General features: G+C 36.1%; 2 protein-coding genes across 2 annotated transcripts in view; one reads left to right on the forward strand and one right to left on the reverse strand.

Annotated features, from left to right (window-relative positions):
• Positions 1-387: 387 nt before the first annotated feature.
• On the forward strand, positions 388-7,975 carry LOC111330897 (uncharacterized). The gene is made up of 7 exons (XM_022935879.2): positions 388-816; positions 1,063-1,181; positions 2,163-2,232; positions 3,187-3,303; positions 4,183-4,371; positions 4,601-4,711; positions 4,990-7,975. The coding sequence occupies exons 1-7, from the start codon at positions 646-648 to the stop codon at positions 5,164-5,166; spliced, it is 954 nt and encodes a 317-aa protein (XP_022791614.1). The 5' UTR covers positions 388-645; the 3' UTR covers positions 5,167-7,975.
• Positions 5,299-13,365, reverse strand: part of LOC111330890 (uncharacterized) — a 30,032-nt gene continuing 21,965 nt past the window's right edge. The window contains exons 7-15 of the mRNA XM_022935868.2: positions 12,327-12,400; positions 12,126-12,156; positions 11,917-11,999; positions 11,701-11,764; positions 11,231-11,349; positions 10,683-10,738; positions 10,504-10,572; positions 10,042-10,148; positions 5,299-9,683 (exon numbers count right to left, since the gene is read on the reverse strand). Coding sequence (XP_022791603.1) covers positions 9,582-9,683; positions 10,042-10,148; positions 10,504-10,572; positions 10,683-10,738; positions 11,231-11,349; positions 11,701-11,764; positions 11,917-11,999; positions 12,126-12,156; positions 12,327-12,400 — 705 coding nt within the window. The 3' untranslated portion in view covers positions 5,299-9,581. The remainder of the gene's footprint in view (positions 9,684-10,041; positions 10,149-10,503; positions 10,573-10,682; positions 10,739-11,230; positions 11,350-11,700; positions 11,765-11,916; positions 12,000-12,125; positions 12,157-12,326; positions 12,401-13,365) is intronic.

Consider the following 13,365-nt stretch of genomic DNA (forward strand, 5'->3'; position numbering starts at 1 on the left):
GGGCAGTCAGAGGGCCAATAACTAAAATCAACCAATCAAAATGCTCTATTGCCGTTCCAATATTCTCTAAGTATTGGACCGGGCACTGTCCCGAATGGTCCCGAATGATACCACACTTGTGCCCCTTTGAACTTCAGTCGTTTAATAAATCTCTTATTAACCAAGCTTGCTCGGGACCGTACTGGTAAAACATCGCTCCTCGGTCTTTTTTGTACGGACCGAGCGCAGCGAGGTCCGTACTGCCAAGACCTCGGGCCAATATTCTCCCAGTATGGCCCTCGCGCTTGGTTAATAAGATATATTTATTGACTGAGTTTGGTCGGGCCGGACAAAATAAAATATTTGGCTTGAGGTCGTGACCTGCGGACCGGGCGCAGGCGCAATGTCGTTCAAAGTCGTTAGTGCGAAGCTTGCTTTCCACTGTCTGCTGTCCACATTACGGAAGCCAGCAGAAAAACCTTTTTGGGGGTAGGAATACAAGAGGGTCTTTAGTTTGGCCTATGTTTCTCTGGTGAAATCTTCAAAAAATATCAGATGTTGATACTCAGGGCAGTCGAGAGACCGCAATCGGAAACACGGTTCTTCGATTTAGCGCTTTCATGTGCCCAGGCTACACCCAGCTAACTCTTCATGAATTGATTAAAGATGGTGGAGAGAACGATCCCAGTTGTTGACTTTGGAGTAATGGGTTTAGATCTCGATAAGCCTCCATCACTCGACGAAGAATCCGTGAGGATACTTGCAGATCAAATTCACATAGCGTTTAGTACAATTGGCTTTGTGTATTTAACAAATCATGGAATATCTGAGAAGGAGGTAGGTATATAATCACATAATTGTTGCATGCCTTTTCAAAAAAATTGTGCTGTGTACAGAAAAATAATCCATCAGTTATTTGAAAGTGAAGTATCCCAGGTTTCATATGTTATTAGTTTGTACAGGTGCAAGTTGAATAACTTAATGAACAAATTACTTAACATCGCACTACGTTATTATCCGAATTATTAAATTTAACAACATGTTTTGTTTTGATCCGATCTTTTCGAATTTCTGTTCTGTTAGATTGCAGAAGTTCGCCAGGCAGGAGATGGATTTTTCAATCTCTCAACTGAAGTGAAAAAGCATTTTATCAGACCTACAGATGGTAAAAACTTTGGCTGGGTTTCACTAGAGAGGGAAAGGTAATCAAAATAAGAAACGGTGATTTGAATAAATTCAATAGCAAAGTTTTACCCAGGGAAGGGGGGGGGGGTGGAGTACTTCTTAGTAATTTGCAGATGTGGATGTGCCATTGGATGAGGTGGCATTTTCATGACTAGAATGACTGTAATGGAGGTGCAATTTCAAAATTGAAGAATGAAGTCATGCATTTTCAGGTTTTTGGGATAAGAAAATAGTGTTCTACAAAGTTTAACCAATGTGTCAATTCATTTTTATTGGCAGTAATGTCTCAATCTGATTGGTCAATTTGCCATTGTTGATAAGAGTACAGACAATGCTGCTGGTGCTAGTGTGTCATACAATGCTCTTATCAGTTCTCAAACATGGATGAATTAGGGTTCTGAGAGGCCAGCAGCACATGCCCAGAAAAAATTTACCTAAGTTTATAGACCCCACCTCTCCCAGGCTGATTTGTAGGTTAAAATAAGTGATAAGGGTGTGGGAGTGTCTAATGGGTTTTTTCGCTTAGTTAGGAGGGGTCTGTCAATGTCTCTCATGCGATTGATTAATGCATGATTTTTATATCAAGCCACCATTTATAGGTCGCTATAATTCAGATATTATATCAGCCAAGTTGAATACAAACAGATGGTGAAATTTGACCCTTTTTTAAATTAAAAACAAGTTATCCTTAGAAATAAAAGTGAGCGCTAAGAAGTCACGACGTTTCCACCTCTCTGAGGTCATTTTCAAGTGAGTAAGTTTTCCAAATCAGCATAAATATGTTGCTTCAACATATTTATGCTGATTTGGAAAACTTACTCACTTGAAAATGACCTCAGAGAGGTCGAAACGTCATGACTTCTTAGCGCTAGCTTTTATTTCAAAGTTCATTTCTAAGAAACTACTCATTAAGTTATCCTAACAACCATTAATTATTTAGTTCAGTGGTTAATTCCCTGTGTTTTTGATGTAAACCAAAAATCATTTTTTTCTAACAGTTTGAATCCTTCTCGACCTGGTGACTTAAAGGAAGCATTTAATGTTTGTGAACTTCATGATGAAACACTGGTTAGCAGTAGATTACTGACTGGAGAATGTATCAGTACTTCCAATAGTCCATTTTACAGTTCTGTGCTTGGTTGCCAAGCCTTTGAACGGGAGTGAGGCTAGAGATGACCTTGTTATGATACAAACCTTACTGCCTTTCAAATGTAAATCACTTTGTTATCATGCTAACTAGATACAGGTCTCTATCACAACAAGGTCATCTTTGGCCTCACTCTGATTCAAAGGCTTGGCAACTAAGTACACAACTGTAAAATGACCTATTATCGTGATTGTATTATTTGCTCTTTTTGATTATTTAAACTGGCTGCTTTTTTGACAAAACATTATGATGAATGACTTTTTAACATTAGAAATTCTTACTCAGAATAAAGGAAAGTATCCCTCATCGTTACTCAATTCTTCACAATTTTCTGGGGGGACCTGCCCCCAGACCCCCTCCCACTCTAGATGGGTGATGCCTGTGGTATATCACTCTTTGCCAGCAAATCAGCTTTCAAGAGAGCTCTACACAGTGAAATCAGATAATTTGATACACTTGAGAGCTCTACACAGTGAAATCAGATAATTTGATACATTTGAGAGCTCTACACAGTGAAATCAGATAATTTGATACACTTGAGAGCTCTACACAGTGAAATCAGATAATCTGATACATTTGAGAGCTCTACACAGTGAAATCAGATAATTTGATACACTTGAGAGATCTACACAGTGAAATCAGATAATCTGATACATTTGAGAGCTCTACACAGTGAAATCAGATAATTTGATACATTTGAGAGTTCTACACAGTGAAATCAGATAATCTGATACACTTGAGAGCTCTACACAGTGAAATCAGATAATCTGATACATTTGAGAGCTCTACACAGTGAAATCAGATAATTTGATACATTTTCTAACCAACTGTCATTTGTTTGATTTGCTTTTCAAGCAAGCCTTGTTTATTTTTAGAGATGGCCAGATCAAGAAGTACCAGAATTTAAGCCTGTGGTTACTTCATTTTTCAACAAATGCAAAGATCTAGCATTCAGAATTCTGGATGTTATTGGCATTGGACTCAACTTACAAGTTTGTATTTATAATGTTGTAAAACCTTGTCGGTATAAGCTACACTAGTAGACAAGTCACACCTTCAAATTTTAAGAGTACTATACTAATTTATTCTAGTTTTTCACGTTGCCATGTTCCCACCAATAACGTAGCTCCATTTTCTACCTTTAAAAGCACACACAACCCACAATTCCTCTATTTGCTCCGACAAAGGGCTAACGCTCGAAATGTCAGCTTTTGTAATCGTTACGGTGGCCAATTTAGGTTCTGTCCTGGTGTACGGGTTCACAAGGGAATTACCATTGTTCTTTCTTTGTTTAGGAGTTCTCGGTTAACTATTGTGTATTGTTTGGTCTTTTGTATTGGCTCTTGTGAACCGGTACACGAGGACAGAACCCCAATTTACTATTTCAACTTTGTTGATATATCCAAATTATTACTATACTTTTTAGATGCATAGTTTATTATTCCCCATTACTTATTCATCTGGTTAATAATCTGTTCATGTTGTTCTTTAGCAGCATTGTTGAAATATATACAAATTAATCGAATGAAGCCTCACACTGCTCTATAAAGTAAATTGTTTCACAAATCTGAGCTTTCGCCGATCAACAGTATCATCAGGGATAAGAAAATATTCCGGGGGTGCAATATATATATATATATATGCTTATCCCTAATGATGCCGTTGATCAGCGAAAGCTCGGATTTGTGAAACAATTTACTTTATGCAGCAGTTTAAGGCTTCATTTGATTAATTTTTATGGTTAATATTCATTTACTTGTTTGTCAGCTCTTTTGATCAAATTTATTTGTCCATGTTGCATTTTGTGAATGAAATCCTGTGTTTAGCTGGGTTACTTCTTTTCATACTTGTATTATTCTTTCTTTTTTAAGGAGCCAAGCTGGCTGTCGCAAGTACATGGTGCCATAGGTACTTTGGGTAATGCAACTGCCTTACGGCTATTGCACTACCCACCCCTCCCTGACAAATGTAGTATAAAGCCCAGACAGGTGCGGTGTGGGGAGCATAGTGACTATGGCTCAATCACACTGCTTTTTCAAGATGAGATTGGTGGATTAGAGGTATGAGTTGAGGTGGGGGGGGAGGGGTAGGGGGAATTCTGCTTAGTAGGGATTTAAGAATGGGAAGATTTGGGATTGCTAAAATTATATTTGCTCAAAAGTGAAAGTGACTAAGATAGGGTCTATGATTTGCCACGGAAATTGAGTATTAAGGGGTAGGAGTTCTAACAGGGCAGCAACACATACCCAGAAAAAACTGACCCTACTGTTCCATAATTTGCCACATCAGGTACTTCCGGTGGATGGAGAATACACTCCTGCCACACCTATTCCTAAAACAGTGCTGGTTAATATTGGAGATCTAATGCAACGATGGACAGCTGACAAATTGATCTCCACGGTAAGAAGAAACACACTTTCTAATTTAAAAAATAAGTTTCAAGAACCACAAAACAGGTAAGATGAAGTTTGGTAGGAAAAGTAAAGCTAGCTTGTTGTGTGCTCAGAATGGTGGATAATTTTGTTTTGTTTAATTTCTTTTACCTGCTTCTCTTTTTCAAATTATTTCAGTTGGTGGTAGTCAGTGAAGAATTATGCCATTGCAAGCTGTGATTACCATCAATTGAAATACCAGTAAAGTGACATTTGTCAATTAATTGTCTCATTAATGGTTTCCAGAAACATAGAGTACTCATACCAGAAGAAGAGGTGAAGCAAAGAACTGTACGTCAATCATTAGCCTTCTTTGTTCACCCTGATAATGAAGTCATGATTGAATGTCTTGATGGATCAAAGAAACATCCTCCAATCACATCGATGGGGTATCTACAGCAGAGATTTGCTGCAACTTATTAACTTAGCAACAGAAAATGAATGAATTAAGAATGTTGTAGGCTTATTAGATGCAGCTATAGGGTGGAAACCATGATCATATTAATAAGAAGTATCATGACACATACCCTGGTGAAAAAGATGGATCTGACAAAATTCTGTTCTACAAGTAAACAATGTTTTATTGTTTGTCTTTTCTAATAACTGATTTTTATTGCCACATACTTTTTATTATCAAGTTAAATTTCAGAAAGGTTGACCAAACATGAAAATACTGATTTAATGAAAACTGAAAAAGGCTCAGAATTATTAATGTCTATATAATTATGTTTTTGTTGGTAGAGAACACAAACAAATTAAACTTCAATCAAAATGAATAAAGCATACTGAATCAAACACTGCGGTATGTAATGAAACCTTGTACCTCTAGCTTGGCTGTACCACCACAAAATCAATTAATTTTTGTTCCTAGTTAACAAAAACAGTTACTTATGTGAGTAACAAAACCCCTTAGTTTACAAACTGTCAAAGCTGTTGTCACCAACACAAAGTAACCATGACAGCTTAGTGATACATCCCTCCCAAGAGTCATGCTCCTTTACAATTCTGTAGGAAAACAGCTTACAAGGAAAAAAAATTACAAAGGAGATATGACAGCTTAATTCTGTCGATTACAGACAAACCTTCATTGAACATTCCTTAAACAGTTTAATTGAAGAAATTTCAATCATTTCTAAAGAAAAAAGATTCCCAACCCTTTCCATATCAGAAATACAAAAGTGTAAGGCATTTTGTTAGACTCCTTTAACTACCAGTAACCCTTGATAAAGTGCCTCTGTCCTCTCTCTATGATTGCAATAATGTCTGCAAAACTTCCCAAACTATGAATACTGAAATATAAATATATAGATAAACCTCATCACATTGAAAAAAAGGCCCATGGCCATGCATATTAGTATATGTTCATAAATGTATATTTTTTGTGCCTTTTGTTGTCCATCTATACAAAAACAATCTAAAAATAATGTTTTCAAAGACATTTGCCAGAACCCATACTTTTTGCAAATGCATAAAGAAATACCAGTATTTAACGCCATTTGCATGTGAACATTAAATCATTAAGTACACTAACAAACATATATGTAAACATGTAATCATTGCCTTATGCCCCATTCACACCAATAAAAATCAGTGCAAGAAAACTGAAAGAGCTTGTCTTACCACTAACTTTGAACTGCTGATTTTGGAGTCAACAGTTTTTTTTTTCTCAAATTGATGTTTTAAAGCTAGGCTTCTATCAAGAAAACAATTTCAAACCATTTATGTAAAAACAGCTTTCAAACATGTTTCAGCTTTGGTGTGAATGGGGAATGAGCCTCATAAAAGCAGCTATCTGGGACACAGAAAAAACACATAAAAATACAAATTAAATCATTGCCTTTGGGACTATAAATACTACCGTTCCCAAGGATTTAAATAAATGGAAACCAAGGAAAAGCTATTCTTAATTTCCTTCAGCCAGTTACTTATTTACCTTCTGGTACTTACCTACCTACATACAGAGGATGAAGTCCCTTACTTAATTATTTTATTTCATGATAAGTTTTTTCCTAGGTTTGATTGACATCTCTTTTCTTCTTGAAGCAAGTATACATAATTGAGTAATAATATCAGTTTATTATTGAAATAAGTTATTAATGGTAATCACTGATTTATTCTTAATTAATTTAATTAATTTTCTAATTTTAATTTAATTTATTTGCCATGGGAATGGCAGGAGAAAGAAACAGAACTTTTGTCCCAATTGACACCTAACCCCAATTCCCAGTAAACAGGCCAGACCACATCACAGTAATCTCGTCAGTGGGTTCTATAACATCCCCTGCCTAACCAAATTAATTAATTATCAGATGCAGTAGACGGGACATACGGTTTATTTGTCCTTATCTGAGAAGACCAGAATGTCTATCCATTTCTTGATATTATAGAAAGGTAGCAAATTCTCCTCAGTTATGTAAAGACCTTGAGTGTTGGTCCGGCCGGGGCTCTAACCCTTGACCTCACGCACAATAGTCTGGCACTCTAACCAATTGAGCTAACCATGATTTCAGGTAGCACAATAAATATCAGTAATGAGAAACTCTCATTGCTGATATTTACATTAGATTAAATTATTAGCCAAGAAGAATTGAGATGTTCAGTTTAAAACTAGCCTTCCTAAAGATGTTTCTTTGTCAACATGTCTATGCCCAGACGAGAACTTTATATTCATAAACAACACAAAAATAGTATTAAAGAAATCCGAAAATAGCAAATACATAATTCTTTCCCTGATATGTAGTTTCATTTACTCTAATAACTCTTAACAGTGAGTTCAAATGTTTCAAACATTCATTGAAATTCAGAATCAATTTGTACTTCATAGAAGATGAAAAGTACAGCAACATTCTGCCAAGAAATAGTTGAGTGAATCTTTTGATAGTTTCTTGTAAGCCACCCCAAAAAGTGTCTGATACACCAGCTTCTTGTTCCATCACAACCAAGATTAATTGTTATGACTAAAGTTACTATCTTGATCTGATAAAAGTTTTGAAGTACTATAAAGCTGACTTCCAACAATAACACCCTTTCCAGTAATTGCATCCTTTCCAAACACCAGCAGTAATAGCAATTATTGTCTAACAAATAACATTACTGATTTCCTTATTTTGGTCATGTGTTTGACACAAGCCAATAACTAAATGGATGTATAAATAACAGGACTTTGCGCATCCACAGGCGATCATCACATCATTTCTCAACATGACCGGATGTGACTATCTGCCATGAAAAGGGACTTGACACATCTAACAGCACTTTAAAAAGACAGTCTTCTCTTTGAATGTTGGTTAGAACTGCTATTGAAAATAAATGTAATGAAACAAGCATCCCAAAATTTCTAACAAGACTCTTCTGAGGGAATAATTGTCTCACTAACAAATAGAGAAAATGACTGAAGGTCTGGTTTTTTCAACACCCAAAAAATTTACTGTTATAGTCCCTTTTCATGAAAGAAAAAAAAAAATAAATAGAAAAGAACTCATATCATAATCATTAACACATAACTAACCCAGTTCTGAAAGTGTGGTATTTACGGAGATTTTGTTTGCAAGAAAGTGTCACAAAATGGCAGCAAACCTACTTATCTGTAATTACTATTCTCTTTAAAAAGGACATTCAAGCAGTTTTCTTGTTTTTCACTTGCAGTTTTCATTGGCTAATGATGAGTAACCCTTTGCTTTGATAATTGGTCACTGGAATTACTTTGGTTTTTTTTTTTGATGCTCAATTAAAAACTGCTCTACAATAGAATTACTAGTCTCTTGAATTCTTTAAAGCCATCATTGCTAGCCAATTCCTCATTTTAACTTATTTTTACCTCCACTACAATGTTTTTGTGTTGTTGTTTTTGTTTTATTTTGAAACTTGAGAATTTCAAGTGTAGGAAAGTACACATAAAAATATACTACTATGGTAACCACAAAAACATTTTTAGATGTGCCGTTAAAGAACAAATAAAACATCTCTGGACATTTCTTGTTCTTCTGTCAAAAAGGACCTTTTGTAAATGCACAAAATTAATTAATTGCACAGACTAAAGAATATATTTTGGATAAGAAATGTAATATTTTAAGCAAAAAAAGCTAAAAATGCTTGTCAGGTTTTCAAACATGTTAGAAACCTCAATAGTCCATTTTACAGTTGTGTGCTTGGTTGCCAAGCCTTTGAACGGGAGTGAGGCTAAGGGGTGACCTTGTTATGATACAAACTTGCTGCCTTTCAAATGTTAATCACTTTGTTATCATGCTAAGTTGATACAGGTCTCTATCACAACAAGGTCACCTTCAGCCTCACTCTGAATCAAAGGCTTGGCAACTAAGTACACAACTGTAAAATGGCCTATTCAGTTCATTAGGAAACACAGTCTCATTTCCACAATCCAACCCAACATAATGACAATAAAAGAGTTAAAAACACTCCTAATTATTTTTCCAACTGATTTTTGCAAGCAGCCTGATATTTTCAAAAGTATTTCATTTGTATCAATTGCATTTGACTGAAGAGGAAAATTAAGTATTTGGTTACACTGGCCTTCCTTAGCCAAACTATGCTTTTTGTGTGACCTTTGTTCATATTTGTGTCTGAAACTGTCACAAAGTCAAGAGTATTAATTAACAAGAGGCAAACAATTCTTGGTCAATTTTGTCACAAGCACTACACTCTTAATAAATGTTGGCTGCAAAATGAAGGTCATGCAATGCATGATTATTTTTTTATGGCAGAAAAACTATCATTAGTAATAACAATAATAATAGTTCCTTAGTCAGATAACGAGAGTAAACCTCATGTTAGCCAGGCTAGTCACCTCTCAGGCTCTTGGCCTTTGTTGAAATTAACTTCTAAGAGCCTTCTGGCACATTCTTTTTCTTTGGGTATAATGCTGTAAAAGCATTTGGGAAAGATTTTTGAAGTCCTGTGGAAAATCCAACAGCTTGCTTTTCCTGGAGGGTATACATGAAAGGCAATAGCAAAATAAAGGGTCACTTATCACTTATAATAAAATAAACTAAAATACTGGGGAAAATATGGCAAAAAGATATTCAAACAAAAAAATACATATTTGATTTAATTATTTTTATCATGTATAAAAATCCAATACAATGCAAGGTTACATGTATTCAGAGCTTGTATATCTAAACTATAATCTGTGACTCTGTTCAGTGTTCAGGCACTCCTCCCCCCTTCCCCCCTTTTTCCCCCTTCTCCCCCCTTCCCCCCACCCCACCCCCCCACCATACTCTTCCCTTTCAGGATGAAGTTTTCTGATTCTGTTTACTCTACACAGAGAATTTTTCTCACCTTTGAGGTTGTAATGCATAACACATCATCAATATGAACAAAAGCTCCATAGTTTGGTGGACAGGAGAAATAATGAACTCCATCCAAAGATCCACTGTGATTCCCCACTACGATTAAAAAGAGTTTGATGCATCAGCTTCTAATCAAATTTGGGGTGGTCAACATTTCCCCACCTTCCTACATACACCTGCAGTTAACACTCAGGAGAATGATTGGAAATTTGGTGGAGGTTTTTGATGTCAAAAATATGTTAAAAATATTATGATGTTAAAAATATGATGTTAAAAATATGACTAATAAAATGCAAAATTCCCCGGGGCAGACCCACTTAAACCTGATGCATGGTCAGAAGATGAAGTTTTGAGTCGTAATAATGTGGAAAACAAAATTTCTGAATGGTCCAACCAATCCACTTGAGAACTTTTATTAATAATTTCTGATGTGTGTCGCTTAAAATATTACCTGGTGAATCTAAGTGGAGGCCGATGTAAGACTCTTCCCCATTAACTGGTCCAACATATTTTACTGTACCTAGAGATCAGCACATGCAATTAGCTATCGGACAAATGATAGCAAAATTTAATGGCAATGAAATCAATTATGGATTTTTTTTATCATTGTCTAGGATACTACATCCATACCTGTAAGATGACTTCGAACAACAATATGATCACCGATACTTGGCAAAATCTCTGACCTAAGAATGAATGAACCAAATTGAAACTTGATCTAAATCTTACATCACAATGATCCCGAGCAACAAAATGAAACAATTTAAAGGACCAGTCATTAATTATTGCCTTGGGGCCCCAGGGATTTTAGCGGGATCACATGGTTTTCAGGGAGAATGGAGGAGGGGTCAGTCATCCGCAACTGAGTATAAAAGCTAATCAAGTAATTGCGTTGAGGGGGAATCATAACAATATTAGGGTGTGTTATGGAGGGAACAGGTAAATTTTACTGCAATGCAACCAAAATCCTCTGACCCCTAACCCCCCAACCTTCTTGGTGATAAAGAATGGGAGATTCCTTATGTCCATGGGATTGTCTTCATTAAATGTAAGGCAAGCACTGTTCATTTTGAAAAGAGAACTTAACATTTCAAATGAACAACATATTTACTACGTTCAACAATGCCACCAAAACCAACAACAAACATTTCAAACAACACATGAACGTCATGACATACTTGGGAGATTTCTTGTCTGTGTAGCCAGCTAATGTTATTTCACTTTCTTCAGCCAGGGCTCTGACACAACCTTTACATTTACACTGGGAATACATTTCATTGGGTCTGATGGGTTGATGCTGTGCATGAAATAACAAATAAATTAGATATCACTTTAATCATCATTATAAAATTAATACCCAAGAGGGTAATGAAGTAGCCTGAATGTCTTGTTATGTCTTTTATTATGTGATATTCGGTCTATAAGGAATATAGAATACAAACAGAGGTACAGGGTAACAGCTGGTTTGTGAATATTGGCCTTTTCTTAGTAATTTCTCACATTTTACTCATTTGTATTTTTTGTGGTAGCAAACTTGGTTTAGCTGATTTAGCAAACTGTGTGCAGCAAAACCAGCACAACTAAATCAGATACAATCTCAATACAAAAGAGAATTTAACAAAACAAAAAACAAAACAAGAGCACTTACACATGATCCTTTTGGTGGAGAAGAAAGTGGTCTATATCCCTTCCTTCTCTGTTGATGAACTAAACTACAGAGTGAAGAACACGTAACATCAAGTTAATATCAAATCACACTAATGTTGGAACCAACACTGAGTAAAACAGAGGGAAACATTAATAAAGGTCCATTCATGTATCTCAAAGGAAGAGGAAAAAATCTTCACTGTAAAGTGCCACTCACATCTTTTTATTACAATCCACTAACTGACTTGGATTTTTAGTTGGTGGAATATGTGGTAATTCTACTTGGTGATCTACTGACTCCTGCAAACAAATAATAAATTAAAGTAAATACAGCTAATTCATTGACAAAAGCCAGAGTACTATCAGGAAAGACATGATTCCTGCAAAGAGAATGCAAAATGAACACAGCTGTAGGTATATACTCACTGGTCGTCTTTTGACTGGAGATACTGGCACACTATAAATTAAATAAAAGAAATCTAGGTTAAGGAAAACCATAACCCTTCTTTTGGCTGAGTACTAGTTTAATATCAAGATCACATTTTCCAAGTTATAGTTGTCCTTTTTCATAAAATACTGTTAGTAATAAACTTGAAGGCCTAAACAAAGAAAGCAACACAGACTTACATGTTTGTGCCCCTCTTCTGATGGTCTGGTTGACTCCCAGCTTTTGACGCAGTTCTCTGGCTTCCAACAATCATCTGTAATGAGCATACATGTGTACAATTGGCATAAATCAGCTGAATGTCTGTACTGTATAGGGCCAAGTTGACCGCCCAGCTGAAGCTTTTCCCAGTTTCCTTACAATGAAGCTACTAGGTGTATTATCCCAAACCGGTTACGTCGGGCTTCCCTAACAATTTCCCAGTACCTATTTCTACTCCAGGGTGGGGAAAGGCACTGTGAGAGTTAAATGTTTTGCCCAAAAAAACAAGATAGTGGCCCTGCCAGGTTCAGGTCTAAATATCTCATTAACACTGTTTTATCAGTCTTTATTGTAAGTTATGAAACCTGGTTCTTTTCTGCCCAAACTTATTGCCTATGTGCTTGATACTGGGACCACAAATTCCAGCTGAAAAAAAACATAGGCATGCTATGCATGCAGGAGTTATTTTTTTGGATACGTAGGTTGAAATGGGACACTATATAACTGATGCTGGTGTCTGAATAATTGTTGGCAAAAATAAACTGCATTGGTACAATGCTTCCTGCAGTCCCCTCCACAGCCCTAATTTGAAATTGTCACGCAACGCTATCTCTCTCTCCAACATTGCATGACGAGACTAAACAACAACCTGCTCGTAGGTTAAAATTGTGCTTATTGCCGTTCCTTCGTCAGAGAAAAACTCCTAGTTATTATTCTGACCATTGAGGGCCAGAATCAGAAATTCTGTTTGGTTTTTCCTGTGCAAGAAAATGCACAATAGTGTGCAGTTTTTAATTGGCGTAAAGTAATGTGGTGGCATATCCAGGGAACGAGGTTGAGTTTTGGCATCGAGTGTCAGTAGGATTTGAGTTACTGGCCGCGCATCAACGATAAGCTTGTTACAGTTTATACTCATCTTTCGAGTGAACTTAAATATATTAATTTTATTTAAAGTACAAACCTAATACTGTGAGTCACTACTATTGTTAATGTACTGATGAAAACAACAACCCTTGGGAA

The sequence above is a fragment of the Stylophora pistillata genome, chromosome 14, assembly GCF_964205215.1.
Source record: "Stylophora pistillata chromosome 14, jaStyPist1.2, whole genome shotgun sequence".
In the NCBI taxonomy this organism is placed as follows: domain Eukaryota; kingdom Metazoa; phylum Cnidaria; class Anthozoa; order Scleractinia; family Pocilloporidae; genus Stylophora; species Stylophora pistillata.